General features: G+C 42.2%; 2 protein-coding genes across 5 annotated transcripts in view; both read right to left on the minus strand.

Annotated features, from left to right (window-relative positions):
* Positions 1-3,641: 3,641 nt before the first annotated feature.
* On the minus strand, positions 3,642-10,506 carry LOC129817388 (adenylosuccinate synthetase isozyme 1 A). Its single transcript, XM_055872569.1, has 12 exons — positions 10,055-10,506; positions 8,217-8,279; positions 8,012-8,062; positions 7,620-7,686; positions 6,656-6,763; positions 6,466-6,547; positions 6,063-6,189; positions 5,608-5,762; positions 5,318-5,442; positions 4,994-5,091; positions 4,695-4,844; positions 3,642-4,592 (listed from the first exon to the last, which is right to left on the minus strand). Exons 1-12 carry the CDS (start codon positions 10,059-10,061, stop codon positions 4,540-4,542), a joined length of 1,086 nt encoding a protein of 361 aa, XP_055728544.1. The 5' UTR covers positions 10,062-10,506; the 3' UTR covers positions 3,642-4,539.
* A 100-nt stretch (positions 10,507-10,606) lies between these two features.
* LOC129817387 (inverted formin-2-like) overlaps positions 10,607-19,018 on the minus strand; it is a 28,782-nt gene continuing 20,370 nt past the window's right edge. The window contains exons 11-22 of one of the 4 annotated variants that reach the window (XM_055872566.1): positions 17,918-18,020; positions 17,660-17,745; positions 17,467-17,567; positions 17,286-17,356; positions 15,578-15,756; positions 15,358-15,481; positions 15,039-15,203; positions 14,715-14,817; positions 14,097-14,249; positions 13,333-13,875; positions 13,160-13,216; positions 10,607-11,506 (exon numbers count right to left, since the gene is read on the minus strand). In XM_055872566.1, coding sequence (XP_055728541.1) covers positions 13,161-13,216; positions 13,333-13,875; positions 14,097-14,249; positions 14,715-14,817; positions 15,039-15,203; positions 15,358-15,481; positions 15,578-15,756; positions 17,286-17,356; positions 17,467-17,567; positions 17,660-17,745; positions 17,918-18,020 — 1,684 coding nt within the window. In that variant the 3' untranslated portion in view covers positions 10,607-11,506; position 13,160. Of the gene's footprint in view, positions 13,140-13,159; positions 13,217-13,332; positions 13,876-14,096; positions 14,250-14,714; positions 14,818-15,038; positions 15,204-15,357; positions 15,482-15,577; positions 15,757-17,285; positions 17,357-17,466; positions 17,568-17,659; positions 17,746-17,917; positions 18,021-19,018 lie in introns of those variants that run through there. The other 3 variants (XM_055872567.1, XM_055872565.1, XM_055872568.1) reach the window with 3 other exon arrangements.

Consider the following 19,018-nt stretch of genomic DNA (forward strand, 5'->3'; position numbering starts at 1 on the left):
AAAATGTCTGAACCTGGTTATGGGGTATTGTGGGGTATTGTGTGTAGATCGATGAGGGGGGGGAAACAATTTAAGGCTGTAACGTAACAAAATATGGAAAAAGTGAAGGGGTCTGAATACTTTTTGAATACACCCTCATGGAGTCTGTTTCTGACCGTTTGAGCAGACCCATGCACATTTGTGGCCTGCTGGAGGTCATTTTGCAGGGCTCTGGCAGTGCTCCTCCTTGCACAAAGGCGGAGGTAGCGGTCCTGCTGCTGGGTTGTTGCCCTCCTACGGCCTCCTCCACGTCCCCTGATGTACTGGCCTGTCTCCTGGTAGCGCCCCCATGCTCTGGACACTACGCTGACAGACACAGCAAACCTTCTTGCCACAGCTCGCATTGATGTGCCATCCTGGATGAGCTGCACTACCAGAGCCAATTGTGTGGGTTGTAGACTCCGTCTCATGCTACCACTAGAGTGAAAGCACCGCCAGCATTCAAAAGTGACCAAAACATCAGCCAGGAAGCATAGGAACTGAGAAGTGGTCTGTGGTCACCACCTGCATAACCACTCCTTTATTGGGGGGGTCTTGCTAATTGCCTATAATTTCCACCTTTTGTCTATTCCATTTGCACAACAGCATGTGAAATGTATTGTCAATCAGTGTTGCTTCCTAAGTGGACAGTTTGATTTCACAGAAGTGTGATTGACTTGGAGTTACATTGTGTTGTTTAAGTGTTCCCTTTATTTTTTTGAGCAGTGTATTTATAAATATATATATATATATATATATATATATATATATATATATATATATATATATATATATATATACACAGTGCATTCAAAAAGATATAAGATATATATATATATATATATATATATATATCTCTTTTCCGGTAAGAACCCCCCAAGCAAAGGTCAGATTGCCAAAGCATCTGGCACTTTCTTCTCCCCTGAAGTGTTTTTCTTACAATTACAGACAGCCAGAAAAAAATAGAGCTCTTAAATCCAATTAATGAGAAGATAACCGTTTCTCCCTTGGGTCTTTGTGATGACACATTTAGTGATGCAAGGTTTTGTTTTCTCTAAAAGAGAAATACGGTATTGCCCAAGGCAACAGACACCTGCCGAGAACTGTTTTAGGTGTCATTTAACACTTTAATTGACCACGGCTTTCACTTTTACACATCACTATCTCTTCAAAAAGGAATTTCCATGGCAAAACCACAATATGGTTACTGTATGTTTTAACTCAAGCTGCAACAAATTATTTTTCACTAATATCTGTCAGGTCTTTGAGTGTTATTATGACTGGATGTTTTCCCAGATGAAGCAAAGAGAGAAAGAGAGCGAGAAAGCAAGAGATAGAGAGGGGGAGGCAGAAAGCAAGAAAGAGAAAGCAAGAGGGAGAGTGAGAAAGAGAGAAAGCAAGAGTGAGAAAGAATGTGAGGTGAATAGAAAGATAGAGCAACAGCAGAATTGGAGGCAGATGGTGTGACAGAAGACAGCGACACCCCTACTGTGCAAAATGCTGAGTGCCAGTCTGTGAAAGAAAGCCACACACAGCACCTTTTCTCTTCAAGCCCAATCTGTCTTTGCTGTGTTGCCCACTTATAGTGAGGGTCCTACTGGGAAAGTTATTGTAATTGAGCCACACCTACAGTATCAATCTACAACAACGATGTAATAGTAATGCAACTACAATCTAAAGTAATAGCAATGTAACTCACCTCAATAAAAGTATTGTGCTTCAACTGTTCAAGTTCTATGTGGGATTCAATGGCTTTGTTTGAAATCAGAGCCATTTTAGATAGTACATTTCTCTCTGAGGTGCTGAAACCCAGACTTTAGCATGTTGTAAATTACATTACAAGAAATAAAGAACGTGGACATCCTCCTCAATATCGGCAATTAAAAGTTATCCAACAGCCAGTATAAAACCAAAAGCAAAGATAAGACCTGGTTTAAACTTTACGTTAGTATTGGCCCCTGCTGGACCAGAGGAACACAACAGGTATAACAACTAACATCCAGAAAAGAAGGCAAACACATAAATATAAATGTACAAGGAGAGGAAGAGATGTTAAGTAGCGAAACAGGTGAAAAGGCCTCCTGTTCCTCCCCTGCATGGACACAGTTCCAGGAACATTTTCTCATAGCAACTATGGATTTAATGTCAGTAAAAGAGACAAAATGGCCCCCTGCTAACCGGATGAGAAACTCCAGCAGGCTTGTATCTAATATGCCCTAACCTTCTCATGACACAGCCCATCCCTGGGTCACGGTCTCTGGCTATTTTCAGGGAAGTGACAGCGGGTGGCGGTGGCCTTCTGGGGTGACACTCAGGGAAGGGGGGAGGGTCATGGGGACCAGGTGTGGTAAAAGGGACAAGTGGCTGTGATTTAATTTCAAAGGGTTTTAATCTGATAACCTGAAATGGCCAAACAGGAGCCTCATTGCCACTATTTCAGCAGTGAACGGCGGTGCGGTCGTACCGGCCTCTCTGATGAGACTAAATAGAGACAATGTTCCCATCACCACTGACTCACCAGCAGGTTACTATCCACACCGCTGCCAAATAAATAGAGGGATTTCAGGTTCTGACAGGAGGAAAGAAAGTCCATTGAATGACATTTTCCTATGTATTATGTCCACCTATTGTGTTCTCAGAATGGTGCAGATAAAGGTAAAGAGATAGAAAGAGAAAACCCCTTCAGACTGTAGAGATGTGCTGCCAATTTAAATAATCCAGTGCGGTACATGATGTCAATTCCCCAGCATTCGCCAGAGTTGTGCCTACTGTTATCTTTTCTTGACAAAGGGGTGAGCCAGAGATGTACACTACCGTTCAAAAGTTTGGGGTCACTTAGAAATGTCCTTGTTTTTGATAGAAAAGCACATTTGTTGTCCATTAAAATAACATAAAATTGATCAGAAAGACAGTGTAGATATTGTTAATTTTGTAAATGACTATTGTAGCTGGAAACGGCTGATTTCTTATGGAATATCTACATAGGCATACAGAGGCCCATTAACAGCAACCATCACTTCTGTGTTCCAATGGCACGCTGTGTTAGCTAATCCAAGTTTATTATTTTAAAGGCTAATTGATCATTAGAAAACCCTTTTGCAATTATGTTAGCACAGCTGAAAACTATTGTTCTGATTAAAGAAGAAATAAAACTGGCCTTCTTTAGACTAGTTGAGTATCTGGAGCATCAGCATTTGTGGGTTCGATTACAGGCTGAAAATGGCCAGAAACAAAGACCTTTCTTCTGAAACTCGTCAGTCTATTCTTGTTCTGAGAAATTATGGCTATTCCATGCGAGAAATTGCCAAGAAACTGAAGATCTCGTACAACGCTGTGTACTACTCCCCTCACAGAACAGCGTAAACTGGATCTAACCAAAATAGAAAGAGAAGTGGGAGGCCCCGGTACACAACTGAGTAAGAGGACAAGTACATTAGAGTGTCTAGTTTGAGAAACAGACGCCTCAAAGAAGGCCAGCGTCCCGGAGTCGCCTCTTCACTGTTGACGTTGAGACTGGTGTTTTGCGGGTACTATTTAATGACGCTGCCAGTTGAGGACTTGTGAGGCGTCTGTTTCTCAAACTAGACAAACAAAACATAGATAATACACAACAGATCAATGTATGTGATGTAACAGATTTATTTGCATATCAGATTTCCACTTGTAAAAGTGTTGCACTAGAAAACTTTTGGGGTATAACAGTGTCATTTTCTTAGCTGTTACAGTACAGTGTCAATGGGGGACATACTATTACTGGGAAAAAATCTATTTGACTGGCAAAAAAATCCATGGAAACCGAGCTCTAATTGCTACAACAATACATTTGTTTTATATAATCAAATGTGTCACAGAAGCAAAGAACAGGATCCCTGTGATTTTTCAACATAGTGTGGACAGCAAAATACAGTATTGCACTTCAGTTCATGGACAAGTATCAGGACACATGATTTCCACCTTGACCACATGTCATACAACTACCTAATTCTGGCCATTGCACATTGCATTGTTCAAAATAGTTTTACATATCAGCTGTAGTTCTAGCATGCAAGTACTATGTTAGACATCAGATACTGGCCAATGTTAATTCAAGTCTTAACAACGTAGGTTAGCTGACATGACAGCAATATCAAATCAAAACAATATTCAACAAAATACGAAAATGCTGTATCAGTGCAAAGAACGGAATTGGAACATAAACAAGTCTATTTGAACTCACCTAAGACAATTTCATGGTTTGTAAATTGCAATAGAGAAGAACTACTGTGACACAATCAATATAACTATTATTTGCTCACTTTATTGTGCTTTTTGAACCATGTATAGTAGAGCATGGTGGTTGCACAAACTCTCATTTGAACCTGTTTGTTAGTCCAGGAGTTGGGGTCTGTGCAGCTGCTGCTGCCCCTTAAAAAAAAAACATTTTCAAAACAGAAGAAATCTGACCAGAGCAGATAAAGCCATACCACCTCAATTCACCTTCATGGAGAGAGGAAGGAGGAAGGACAAAGGTCTTGTTGTGTCCTAGAACATCTGGATCATAGACTCCCTGGCCTTGCCCACTCCAACCCATTTGACTGGAAAGAGAAAAAGTTAAGAGCTATTGAAAAATGTTTCCGTATTGATTTATTGAATTTTAAAATAACATGTAAGTCCTGCATTTGGAATAGAATACTTACTGGGTACACCAACATGGTTCTCCACAAAGCGAATGTAGTTCTGGGCTTTGACTGGCAAATCTTCCCACTTCCTACAGGCTGAGGTGTCACTCTTCCAGCCAGGCAGTTTCTCATACTCCACCTCCACTTTCTGCAGGACGTCCATGTTAGCTGAGGGGACATGGGTCATACAGAATATAGAGAAAGGTTTTGTGTTAACAATTTCCAAATGAATCTTATAACGCCAACATCATCTTCTTTGTTTGATTCACCACGTATACATGTATGAAGAGAATATGTACACTTGCAGTCAGTCTCACCTGGGAAATAGGGAATCTTTTTGCCCTTGAGTTTATAAGACACTCCCACTTTGATTTCATCCATCACATCAAGGATATCAAGTTTGGTTAATGCAAACCTGTGATTGAAAAAAACACGGTACAAATTTAACATACATCGCTAATCTCTTGTCAACCCCTAATTAAATAAAGGTTAAATAATTATAATTTTTTAAAATAAAAAAATGGCATCTAAGCTAAAAGTTCCCAATAAGATCCACTAGGTGGCAAAGTAGCCCAACTTTTCTATAAAAAATACAGGACTGCACAACTGTAGGGCAGAGCAAACCCTGCAGTGAAACTCACGCCGTGAAGCCGTTTATCATGTTGGCGTAACGCAGGATGACCAGATCCAGCCAACCACAGCGTCGTTTCCTCCCTGTGGTCACGCCCACCTCATGGCCCCGCGTCTGCAGCAGCTCCCCAACCTCCTGTAAGGACAGATGACAGCAGAGAAGCTGGTCTGAGCAATCAGACCTTCAACTACTCTATTCTGTGTAGACTTGACTACTTCGAGTTGAATTCTAACATCATGTTCTACAAAATAGATCTCCTCTAATTTGTATTTAATGTATCATGTTTGGGGTTCGACTCACATTGAGTTGTTCTGTGGGGAACGCCCCGATGCCCACCCTAGTGGTGTAGGCCTTCACCACCCCGTACACATCACCAATGTTCAGAGGGGGGATGCCCAGTCCTGTACACACACCACCCACGGTGCAGTTTGATGATGTCACAAATGGGTATGTACCTGGGAGACGAGCGCAAGATTTTAAAGGAATGCATTTGTGATAGCCTCCTGGATATGCACCAGACCCAGAACTATTGGGCAATGTCTACTTTTGAAATGTCCTTATTCCATTATAATGACTATATGTGGTGTCAACAGGTGTAAACAAGGACTGTGTAGACCCAAACACAAACCTACTCTAAGGATACATACCATGCCTATGTACATACCATGATTCTCGGGCCAACAGTGCTTACTCATATTCATGCGTCTATACCCGCCTCGTACGGTCAGCCATAGGGGAGTATAGTATTTCCTTACCAAAGTCAATGTCAAGCAGGGCAGCGTTCGCGCCCTCCACCAGAATCTTCTTAGGGGGTCCATTAATAGCGTCGTACATGAAATAGACACCGTCTCGCACCATGGGTCTTATCCGCTCAGCATACTCCTAAAAGGTTAGACAGGGTGCTTAGGCGAGATTTGTTCCTACTGTATGGATCGATGGATCATGAGAGCAGAGCTACTGTAATTGTCATCTGCTTCTCCGATGCTAAATTTAGACTTCACCCCATGATGTGGTGATGATGATTATGATGAGTTAGGAGTATGCCCAATTCAGACTGACTTTTTCTACTAGCTGAAGGGGGGTTGTTTACCCCATCGCCATGTCAACACATAGTGTACACAAACAAACACGTAAAAAAGCGCACCTCATGAAACTCACCTTTAATTTCTTCAGCTGACCTTCAACATCTACCACCAATGTGGGGAACATGGCCTGGTACTGCTGAGCAAGATTCTTGAATCTAGGACCAAGCCACCATCAGAAGAACATGAATATACTGTTATTTTCATAATAAATGTTCCTATTGTCCAGAGAGGCAAATGCCAACTGGTACTCCCCATAACCTTACCTTGTAGAAAACTCTTTGAAATCATCTAGGAGGTCACAGATACGCAGCCCTGTACGTGACGCTTTACTTGAGTATGTCGGTCCGATGCCTTTCTTTGTGGTTCCAATACTGTATGAAGTAAATGTTGAATTATAACACTAGAATTGAGGAATATAATATTTCAACACTACAGGAATGCTAATAAAACACTTAATCTGGTAACACTTTACTTAAAGTCTGCAGGTAATGCTTAATAAGACATTACAAGCATTGTATGCCTTTGTAAGTCTTACAATGCATTATTCAATGGTGTCATGTAAGTACTAATTATGTTTATTTTCTGGGATATCTGCACTTTACTTTACTATTTATATTTTTGACAACTTTTACTGCACTACATTCCTAAAGAAAATAATGTACTTTTAATTTCATACATTTTCCCTGACACCCAAAAGTACTTGTTACATTGTTCATGCTTAGCAGTATAGAAAATTGGTCCAATTCAAGCACTTATCAAGAGAACATCCCTGCTCATCCCTACTGTCTCTGATCTGGCGGATTCACTAAACACAAATGTTTCGTTTGTAAATTATGCCTGAGTGTTGGAGTGTTCCCCTGGATATACGTAAATTAAAAAATATATATAATAATTGCTTAATATAATGAATTTTAAATGATTTATACTTTTACTTTTGATACCTACAGTAAGTATAGTTCAGCAATTACATTTACTTTTGGTACGTACTTACGTACTGTATATTCAAAACCAAATACTTTTAGACTTTTACTCAAGTAGTATTTTATTGGCTGACTTTCACTTTTACTTTAGTCATTTTCTGTTAAGGTGTCTTAACTTTACTCAAGTAATGCAATTGGGTACTTTTTCCACCACTGGCATAATGAATGAATCTCAATGCATTACAGCTGCAGGCTTTAGTAGTGTTGTTTGAGCCCTGCAGAAGAAGGTGTAATTTACTGTTCTTACTTTTTCCCCTCCTGTGCTTGTCTCTGTACTTCCTGGAGCCCGTCGACTGCCTGGTGGAAGTCAAACACTGTCCAAAGGGTAAACAGGTTATTTCACGCCATGGACACATAAACACAACAACAGAACATGTCATTGGAACATGTAAGCAACATGAGAGATTATGGGATAAATGTATCTCCATGTTCTATAATTATCTGCAACAACTGTTGACAAACTGCTGTCACAACACCAACGACATGAAGTACAAACATATACATCAATTAGCAATTGATTTGCGAACAATCAGCAATAATCACATCCGTTACTGTGCTTGTTCGTCTGATTAAAGTGCTATCTGAACTACATGTCCTCTCTTTTAAATGCAGCTGTTTTCCCATGAGACAGTTAGTTACCAATGTGGGCCCTGTCTGAGATGATCAGTCTCTTCTCCCAGTCTTTAAGGCCTGTGGGAAGGAAACATAAAAAAGTTAGGCAAAAACACTCTGTCCTCTCATCTGCTGACTGCTGTTCCTTTCTAAAGAGATGATCAATGTGAACATTCTAAGACAAACTATAGGCTAATTACTCCACTTAACATTGACACCTGAATCTTCCAACCTTTCTTTTCATTTTTTTCCGCTTCTTCTAACAAGCCTGGCAGATGAATGACCACACCGTTGCCTGCAGAGACAGAAGGGATGTGTTGTGTAAAAATAGATGCGATTTGATATGATTTTCATATACAGTACCAGTCAAAAGTTTGGACACACCTACTCATTGCAGGGTTTTTCTTTATTTTGACAATTTTCTACATTGTAGAATAATAGTGAAGACATCAAAACTATGAAATAACACACACGGAATCATGTAGTAACCAAAAAATTGTATTTTATATTTGAGATTCTTCAAAGTAGCCACCCTTTGCCTTGCTGACAGCTTTGCACACTCTTGGCATTCTCTCAACAAGCTTCATGAGGTAGTCACCTGGAATGCATTTCAATTAAAAGGTGTGCCTTGTTAAAAGTTCATTTGTGGAATGCCTCTCCTTCTTAATGCGTTTGAGCCAATCAGTTGTGTTGTGACAAGGTTGGGGTGGTATACAGAAGATAGCCCTATTTGGTAAAATACCAAGTCCCTATTATGGAAAGAACAGCTCAAATAAGCAAATAGAAACATTACTTTAAGACATGAAGGTCAATCAATGAGGAACATTTCAAGAACTTTGAAAGTTTCTTCAAGTGCAGTCGCAAAAACCATCAAGTGATATGATGAAACTGGCTCTCATGAGTACCGACAACACAAAAGAAATACCCAGAGTTACCTCTGCTGCACAGGATAAGCTCATTAGAGTTAACTGCACCTCAGATTGCAGACCAAATAAATGCTTCACAGAGTTCAAGTAACAGACACATCTCAACATCAACTGTTCAGAGGAGACCGCATGAATCAGGCCTTCATGGTCGAATTGCTGCAAAGAAACCACTACTAAAGGACACCAATAATAAGAAGAGATTTGCTCGGGCCAAGAAACACGAGCAATGGACATTAGACCGGTGGAAATCTGTCCTTCGGTCTGATGAGTCCAAATTTTAGATTTTTGGTTCCAACCGCCGTGTCTTTGTGAGACGCAGAGTAAGTGAAAGGATGATCTCCGCATGTATAGTTCCCAATGTGAAGCATGGAGGAGGTGTGATGGTGTGTAGGTGTTTTGCTGGTGACACTGTTTATGCCTTGAATTCTAAATAAGTCACACTTAACCATCATGGCTACCACAGCATTCTGCAGCAATACGCCATCACATCTGGTTTGCGCTTCATGGGACTATCATTTGTTTTTCAACAGGACAATGACCCAACAAACCTCCAGGCTGAGTAAGGGCTATTTTACCAAGAAGGAGAGTGATGGAGTGCTGCATCAGATGACCTGGCCTTCACAATCACCCGACCTCAACCCAATTGAGATATTTTGGGATGAGTTGGACCGCAGAGTGAAGGAAGAGCATCCAACAAGTGCTCAGCATATGTCGAAAGTCCATTAAGACTGTTGGAAAAGCATTTTTACAGGTGAAGCTGGTTGAGAGAATGCCAAGAATGTGTGCAAAGCTGTCATCAAGACAAAGGGTGGCTACTTTGAAGAATGTGGGTGGGTCTTTCAACCCAACATTTCACGGTGCTGCGTTGAAATAGTTAATGCCCAATCTGCTTTCTCTCATGCGCCTGGAAACAAAGTTAACGTTAAGGCACTATGAATCAATAGATACAGTTTTCACAATGGCACCTACTTTACACTGACTGACATTGCATAGTTGTACAGCGGAGCAGCTGGAATTGTTAACAGGTGCGTAAAACAATGTGTCCAAATAAACATAAAGGTGCAAGTGCAAACTTCTCAAATAAAGAAAAACGCAGACACATAAAACAATGAGTACATTTCTTTATGTATTTTTGTTTCCTCACCTGGCATCTGCAAATGATGTCCGACTCTGTCGCCAACAAGTCGACCACTTTTCCCTTCCCTTCATCGCCCCATTGTGCACCAAGTACAACTGTCACCTTGTTCCCCTTGTCGTTTCGAGGTCGCTTCCCCCCTGTGCCAGGGTTTGTATAACAACTTTTGTGAGACATATTTATCCTGACAACTCGTATGTGATGAGAAAAATGTCCCCTCTGCTCAAGAAGAGTCCGGTCTAACCAAAAACGGGTTTGCCGCCTGATGTCGAGGGGGCACACCAACCGAAATCTAGACTGCACATGATCTCGTGTCTATATTTACCGTCAGACCCTTATCAGTTATTCAAGACTACCACGAAAGCGAGAGCCAATGAGAATTCATAGTGTAGGCCTAATCATTCTCGGAGCGCTAGTCTAGTTAGGATAAAACTACTCGCACACGTTGCGCGCACTATGTTGAACCAGTGGACCGGCCATATGCAACCATTTTAACTGTGAACATAGCTATTAGCACACACATATAAAGGAGATAGACAAATCGAATAAAAAAAATGCATGGAGTGTATCAGATTATTTTATTGTATGTAGAGTATTTTTTATAGCCTACTAAATCCCTGATTAGCGGAGCTTTTTTTAAATGACATTGTTAATGCAGAGTGCAATAAGAAACAATAACTGTTACTGTTAAAAAAGAGACTATAGCAAATTATCACTATAACATTGTTGTGTCTGGAAAAACAGGTGAGTTTATTATTATGGTCTATCTATGCTGTTACCTTGTCAATATTTAATGGCTAACTGATCATGAACCAATATTCATTACAGTCATTACACCAACGCTTGGCTGTAGGCAAGAGGCCCTCTATTTGCCAAATTAAATGAGGGGCCCTCTATTTGCCAAATTAAATGAGGGGCCCTCTATTTGCCAAATTAAACGAGAGTCTGTATCAACAAGTAAACATAACATGTAGACCTACTGTAAACATTTCTCTCAGTATCAAATTGAAACATTCTATACATAGACATGTTGATTTTCGTCAAATAATGTATAATATTTCAATGAAATTGTGTCAAATACATTGAATGTCCATGATGAAATTGTAACATGCAAATGATCCCATCATCATCATCATCATCCATACTTCCTGGGGCTGGTTGCAAAGCAGTTCCTGTCATATCATTGCCAAATCCTGTTATTGACATAGTAAATAATACAAAGACCCCACTATAGGGGGTGCAATAAGGAAGTCTCCATTTTGAAAAACAAGCATCACCTAGGTTCGTTAGGTAATCCTTTGAAAAAAGTGGGGAAAACATGCATGGCTGATATAGATATTTGTAAGTACAGTATAATGTATACCATAGTATTTGTTTGGCAGACGGGTGGAGCACTGGAAAATGGCGTCAACATTCATGGTTTCTTTTTGCCTTTGGCCTTGTCCTTCTTCTTGCGTCCACCTAGAAATAGAGATACAAGATAGAATCAGTGATGTTGCATATACCAACCACACAGCTATAGCTAATTTAATTTCACCCAGAATACAAGAGGATAGACCATTGAGACCCGTTGCTACACTAGGAGCTGAAAGGAATAAGTAAAGTAAATCAACAAGATGAGAGCGCATGGAAAGGAAGCACCTCCAAACAATGGAGACAAGGACACAAATATAGCTTAAGCTTGACGTTGTGGGATTTTAGTGAAGCTGTGTACGTTCAGGTGAAGTATGTAGAATTGTCCCCTAACAACTGATCTAGGGTCAGATATTTGAATTGCCCTAACGATAAATGGTAATCTGTGAATAAGGGCAACTTCTGCCTCGAGTGTTTACATAACAAGGAAAGTGTATTGAGTGTCAGACCCATAGCAGCCCCTCTCTCCAGACTGCACACTGGTGGTTAGAAGATAATAGACCCATAGACCCCAAATGTCATCTTCAGGGGACAACTGTGATTTTAACATCCCTTAGCAGAGTGACAAAGATTTACAGCACATTGACAACAAACTGCTTCCCTGACATGTTCATTTATAAAATAAAATAAAAATGGGGGCAAAAATTCATAAAAGAAACAACAAATGGGGGAAAATCTGGTAAAAAGGATTAGTTTGCAGTAGTAAATTCCCACGGGGCTCACACTGGTTGAATCATTGTTGTTTCCACGCCATTTCAATGAAATTACATTGAACCAATGTGGAATAGATGACGTCTGTGCCCAGTGGGTTGTTTTTACGTCAAATGCAACGTCATTTTTATAGAGGCCTGTTCCTTGTTAGACACTACATGTAAAATACACAAAATGTTGCTCAAACCGAGTGGATCAATAACAACCTAGAAATGACCCACAAAACCACTGGCCCAGATCTGATCTAACTCAATGATTTACTCTGTGTGTGTGTGTGCACGTGCATGTGTTTGTGTGTGGTGGTGGTTGTTGGTAGGGAGAACAGGCAGTTCGGCTGAGGTCCTGCAGTGTTCAGTAGGTCGGTATGCGTTCCGCCAGGCGCGAGGTGTATCACATCTCCCATCATAAGGTCACCTTGGGTACTGGGGGGATCCAATGATGGCAAGCCTACAAATCTCCAACCACCCAGTGCTAGCTGACAGACAATATACACCAACAAAAACCCCCTGCGAGTCATCCATAAAGCACCAACCAGCCAGGCTAAAAACACCACATACCCCCCAGACATGGAAGAGAGTTGAAGCAGGAACAGTAACTGCAAGTGGCGTATGAAAGGTCACTGAGGAAAGGGGAGGGATATGCAGGATGGACAAGACATAGAATTGAAAGGAAACCAGTGAAACAGGACCCTTAAATCACCAATTTTAAAACTTTTTTTTTTAACTAGGCTAAACTAACTAAGTCAGTTAAGAACAAATTCTTATTTTCAATGATGGCCTAGGAACAGTGGGTTACCTGCTTGTTCAGGGTCAGAACAACAGATGTTTACCTTGTCAGCTCAGGGATTTGATCTTGCAACCTTTCGGTTACAAGTCCAGAGCTCTAACCACTAGGCTACCTGCCACCCCACCAATGACTTGGTTAGATCCATGCAGGATTAGTGGATGGTGTTTCTGGGATTCTGAAAAGCCTGAAAGGAGGAGAACCTACCTCAATGTAACACACAACTCTTTTTAGGTTTAGTGTGGCCTTTTCCATAGCTCATGTCTGTTTTTAGGGAATTAAAAACAAGAAACAAAGTTTTCCTTACAGGACAAAAAAAATCAAGATAAGCAAGAATGGTTCATTTTCTATCGAGATGAGGCTAGTTCTGAAGACATTACCTTCGCTATGTCTCTTAGTATCCCCCCGTTTCTGTGCCTGTTGTTTGGGCTCTGCGTCACCAGCAGCTGTGTTTGAGGGGGACTCTGATGATTGACTCTCCTCTAACCCCTTTCCATCAGCCCCACTTTCCTGGTTCCCATCTATCTCTGTGTCTCCGCTCTTTGGACCATCCCCACCAGCTGAGAATGCCTTCCTGTTCACATCCTCAACCTCTGAATCATCAGCCTTAACCCTCTCCACCTCTGGGGACTCCTCCTCGACCAGGCGGTCAGCCAAGGAATCCACCCCAGGTTTGAGGTCCTCACTCTGTGTGTGATCACAGGTTCCCTGGTCCTTGGTGGTGGTGGTATGGAGGTCTGAGGGGCCTAAGGTTTCGGCTGAACGTGATATGAGTGAGGGGTGTGTGGGGAGGCCGGATGAGGACTCCCCTACGACTGAATCTCTGTCTTGTTGTCTTTGGTCATTGGGTGATGTCACCTTTTCAACTTCATCTCCATCTTTAGCATCTATAGCAGACAATCCCTCAGGCTGTGTGCCCTGCTCTAGGGGAGGAGAGAGAGGAAAATTATTCATTAAAGATATTAACATAAAGCACAACTAACTACATTTACCTCCTCTACATTCTACATGCAAGCCTTTCAGATCTACACAAGTGCCTAGTGCTTAGAGGTAAGAGGGTGTTTCTGGACAGGGCCTTAGTAATATCTTTCAAACAGCTCGAGGCAGCAGCAGAATCAATGGCCAGTCCCATCCTCATGCTCACCCGACAGACTGCTGTCCCTTTTCTTGCCTGCAGAGGGCAGGCTTGTCCTGTCGGCCTGGGGCCTGGTCTTCCTCAGTGCATAGCCCTTCCTGATGTCAGACAGCAGGTGGTCGATTATGCAGCCCTCTTCCTGGACCGGGGGGGCTTTACGAACTGGGATTGAGAGAGAGAGAGTTCATCTCAAAACAGTCCACCCTGATACATGCAATGCTCTGGTAGTGCGTTTGAATTTGGACTGGTGAACTGCAATTATCAAACATGCACTTATAGGTGTCAACTGTCCTTAGAAAGTGGCATAATTTCCTAGTCTCCTTTCCTTAATCTGCACTGAAAGACTGGACAGTTAAAGGCAATGGAACCTTCTATTTTGTGAGGAATGCTTTCATCTCCCCAGTTCTTCTAGATAGATCAATGCAGATGAAGGAGGAGGAGACGGGGAAAGGGATCTTCTGAAGACTATTGAGACACAGCCAGGGAGAATCCCTTTCAGAAGCTACAAATGATCCATGTATGATTATGATGTTGGTAATGGGACACTGTTGAGTTATGACTATAGTCACCAGGGAGTGCCTTGAGGTAACAGTGTTATTTGGTGTGTTGGCTGGCGGTTAGACTCACTTATTTTCCCGTTATCCCCTCTTGGTCGCTTGGAATCCTCCTCCTCCTGCTGTTTCTTCCTCTTCTCTGCCTTGATGGCTTGCTCTCGGCGGGTCTGATTGTCCTGGGATTTAAAAAAGCAAGAGAAAACACACAATAGTACAGGTATCCAGAATGTGAAACCATAGCAATGTGGTATTAAATATCGGAACAGAATTGGAGGACCTATACAGTCAAAATGTATGACCCGGTTTGTGGAATAAACACAGAAAGATATACTTTGAATGGTTTTACTTAGGAACGTCAATAGGTGAAGGAGGTCCATTAGTTATTTGTTTCTCTCACCTTGAGAGCTTTGATGAAGAGTCCCCTGAAGGTCTTTATAGTGCTGAACAGCTCCTCCAGAGAGAGACGAGATGAGTCCTCACACAGATACAGTGCCAGGTCCTCCTTCTTCCTGTCAATGGAGAAAAACCTCTCCTCCAGCTCCCTGCAGGCCTCCAGGCTTCCCTAGAGTAGACAGCCAATTCAGGGGGATTTATTTCGTTATGATCTGGCAACAATCCCGATGAAGTCACAAATCTCTAACACCATTAAAGGGGAGCTTGTACGAAACTACAAAGTCACCTGCTCTCTGGTGGTGAGGAGAGGTTTTGCAACCCACCTGCATTGCAGTTAGATACTGCTCCTTGATGTCCTCCACAGAAGAGGAAGCCACCTTCTTCTCTGAATCTGTCAACCGCTTGATGAGCGAGCTCACCTCTGTCTGGATAGACTCCAGATTCACACTGTGGAAGTAAACAATAAACTTGGTAAGGTTAGCATAGCCTCCGTGTCAAGCTTTGATTAGACTCCACAATGTTGTATACAGCTTTATACAATACCCAGCAGCCTTTTCACAGATCTCTAAATCATCTGGAAGGTTCAACAGGTCATCATGGTTCTGCTCAGCATCCTGTAGGATGTGGTGGAGCAGCGTAATGCGACTTTTATTGGCCTTGGTCTCAGTGAGCTTCAGCAGGGTTCCGATCTTGAAGCCCTCAGCGTTCCCCGTGTGGCTCCCCTGTAGAACAGAGATAGACAGACAGTTCTCTCACTAACAACTAACAATGTTGTTATGAGACCATCATTTTTGTGTTTGGTTATAAACTCAGCAAAAAAAGAAACGTCCCTTTTTCAGGACCCCTGAAAAAGGGACGTTTAATTCATAAAAATCCAAATAACTTCACAGATTTTCATTGTAAAGGGTTTAACACTGTTTCCCATGCTTGTTCAATGAACCATAAACAATTAATGAACATGCACCTGTGGAACGGTCATTAAGACACTAACAGCTTACGGTAGACAATTAAGGTCACAGCTATGAAAACTTAGGACACTAAAGAGGCCTTCCTACTGACTCTGCAGACGTGGCCAGGGCAATAAATTGTAATGTCCTTACTGTGAGACGCCGAAGACAGCGCTACAGGGAGACAAGACAAACAGCTCATCGTCCTCGCAGTGGCAGACCACGTGTAACAACACCAGCACAAGATCGGTACATACGAACATCACACCTGCGGGACAGGTACAGGATGGCAACAACAACTGCCCGAGTTACACTAGGAACGCACAATCCCTCCATCAGTGCTCAGACTGTCCGCAATAGGCTGAGAGAGGCTGGACTGAGAGCTTGTAGGCCTGTTGTAAGGCAGGTCCTCACCAGACATCACCGGCAACAACGTTGCTTATGGGCATAAATCCCCCATCGCGGGACCAGACAGGACTAACAAAAAGTGCTCTTCACTGACGAGTCGCGGTTTTGTCTCACCAGGGGTGATGGTCGGATTCGCGTTTATTGTCGAAGGAATGAGCGTTACACCGAGGCCTGTACTCTGGAGCGGGATCAATTTGGAGGAGGAGGGTCCGTCATGGTCTGGGGCTGTGTGTCACAACATCATCGGACTGAGCTTGTTGTCATTGCAGGCAATCTCAACGCTGCGCGTTAACAGGGAAGACATCCTCCTCCCTCATGTGGTACCCTTCCTGCAGGCTCATCCTGACATGACCCTCCAGCATGACAATGCCACCAGCCATACTTCTCGTTCTGTGCGTGATTTCCTGCAAGACAGGAATGTCAGTGTTCTGCCATGGCCAGCGAAGAGCCCGGATCTCAATCCCATTGAGCACGTCTGGGACCTGTTGGATCGGAGGGTGTGTGCTAGGGCCATTCCCCCCAGAAATGTCCGGGAACTTGCAGGTGCCTTGGTGGAAGAGTGGGGTAACATCTCACAGCAAGAACTGGCAAATCTGGTGCAGTCCATAAGCAGGAGATGCACTGCAGTACTTAATGCAGCTGGTGGCCACACCAGATACTGACTGTTACTTTTGATTTTGATCCCCCTTTGTTCAGGGACACATTATTCAATTTCTGTTAAGTCACATGTCTGTGGAACTTGTTCAGTTTATTTCTCAGTTGTTGAATATTGTTATGTTCATACAAATATTTACACATGTTAAGTTTGCTGAAAATAAACGCAGTTGACAGTGAGAGGACGTTTCTTTTTTTGCTGAGTTTAGTACTATATGGCATCACATGTTATGGATTCTTACGTAGTTAAGGAAGTTTCCAACGTCCAGAATGAGCTTGCAGAAGCTTGGCAGTCGAGTGCTCACCCTCAGACCTTATAGGATAGAAATAATAACCGATTAAAGAGAATAAACTAAAAGGAATTTTAATTAGTCGTAGGGGTGATGAGAGTGGTAGGGCAGCCAGCCTGGTGCCTGGACTTACTCTCACATGCCTTATCCAGCAGCTCAGCTTTAGGTTGCATCATCTGTAACACTGAGCTGATCTCCTCACACAGCAACATGCACTCGATCCTCAGGGCGTAGCTGGGGTCAAACACATACACACGACCACGGTCAACATCCAGGATGAATCTGTCCTAGCTCATTGAACGCTATTAAGCTGTGGAGAACTTTACCATGGAACAGCTAGGAGCTGGAGATAAAACTGGTCCACACCAGCTAACTTCTTTCTCTCTCCTTGGTAGGATGTGAGGTTATCCATCTGAGTGGTGGGGAAAAAACAACTTTCCTATGAACATAAACTGAACACAAACATTTGGTTCCCAACACTATGTCGCTATTGAAAACGGAAAATGTATTTAGATCTAGAAATACAGTGTGGCCGCTTGAAATTAACCAATGAACTTGGCAGGGATTCCTGTGCCGGCACGCACCTCATGCTTCTCTGGTTGTAGCTTCTGTAGCTGTTTCAGCACCTCCACATCGAACTTGGAGCGGTCCCCTTTTTGGATCATGGCCACAATGTCCTCATGTGAGCTGTTAGGGGACATACAAATTACAGTGTTTTCAGAAAGTATTCATACCCCTTGACTTATTCCACATTTAGTAGTGTTACAGCCTGAATTCAGCATTTATTAAATTGACTTTTTTCTCTCTCACCCATCTACACACAATACCCCATAATGACATAACATGATGCAGCTACCACCATTCCTGAGAATATGAACAGTTGTACTCAGTGATGTGTTGGATTTACCGCAAACATAACGCTTTGTATTTGTATTTATTAAGGATCCCCATTAGCTAATGCCAAGGCAGCAGCTACTCTTCCTAGGGTCTGGAGAAATTAAGGCAGTTATACCATTTTTAAAACATTAAAATGCATTCATTACAGAATTCACAACACATTAAGTGTGTGCCCTCAGGCCCATACTCCACTACCACATATCTACAACACAAAATCAACACAAATATAATGTGTGTATGCATGTGTCTGTGCGTATGTTTGTGTTTCTTCAAAGTCCCCGCTGTTCCAGAAGGTGTATTTTTATCTGTATTTAAAATAAATCTGATTCTACTGTTTGCATCAGTTACCTGATGTGGAATAGAGTTCCATGTAGTCATGGCTCTATGTATAACTGTGCGCCTCCCATGGTCTGTTCTGGACTTGGTAACTGTGAAGAGACCATTGGTGACATGTTTTGTGGGGTGTGCATGGGTGTCTGAACTGTGTGCTAGTCGTTTAAACAGACAGCTCTGTGCTTTTCAACATGTTAATACCTTTCAAAAGTCCCTCTTTGCGGCACCTGACCACAAGACTGAACAGTAGTCCAGGTGCGACAAAACTAGGGCCTGTAGGACCTGCCTTGTTGATAGTGCTGTCAAGATAGTAGAGCAGCGCTTTATTATGGACAGACTTCTCCCCATCTTAGCTACTGTTGTATCAATATGTTTTGACTATGACAGTTTACAATCCAGGGTTACTCCAAGCAGTTTAGTCACCTCAACTTGCTAAATTTACACAATGATTTGTC

Source organism: Salvelinus fontinalis, chromosome 20 (assembly GCF_029448725.1).
Source record: "Salvelinus fontinalis isolate EN_2023a chromosome 20, ASM2944872v1, whole genome shotgun sequence".
In the NCBI taxonomy this organism is placed as follows: domain Eukaryota; kingdom Metazoa; phylum Chordata; class Actinopteri; order Salmoniformes; family Salmonidae; genus Salvelinus; species Salvelinus fontinalis.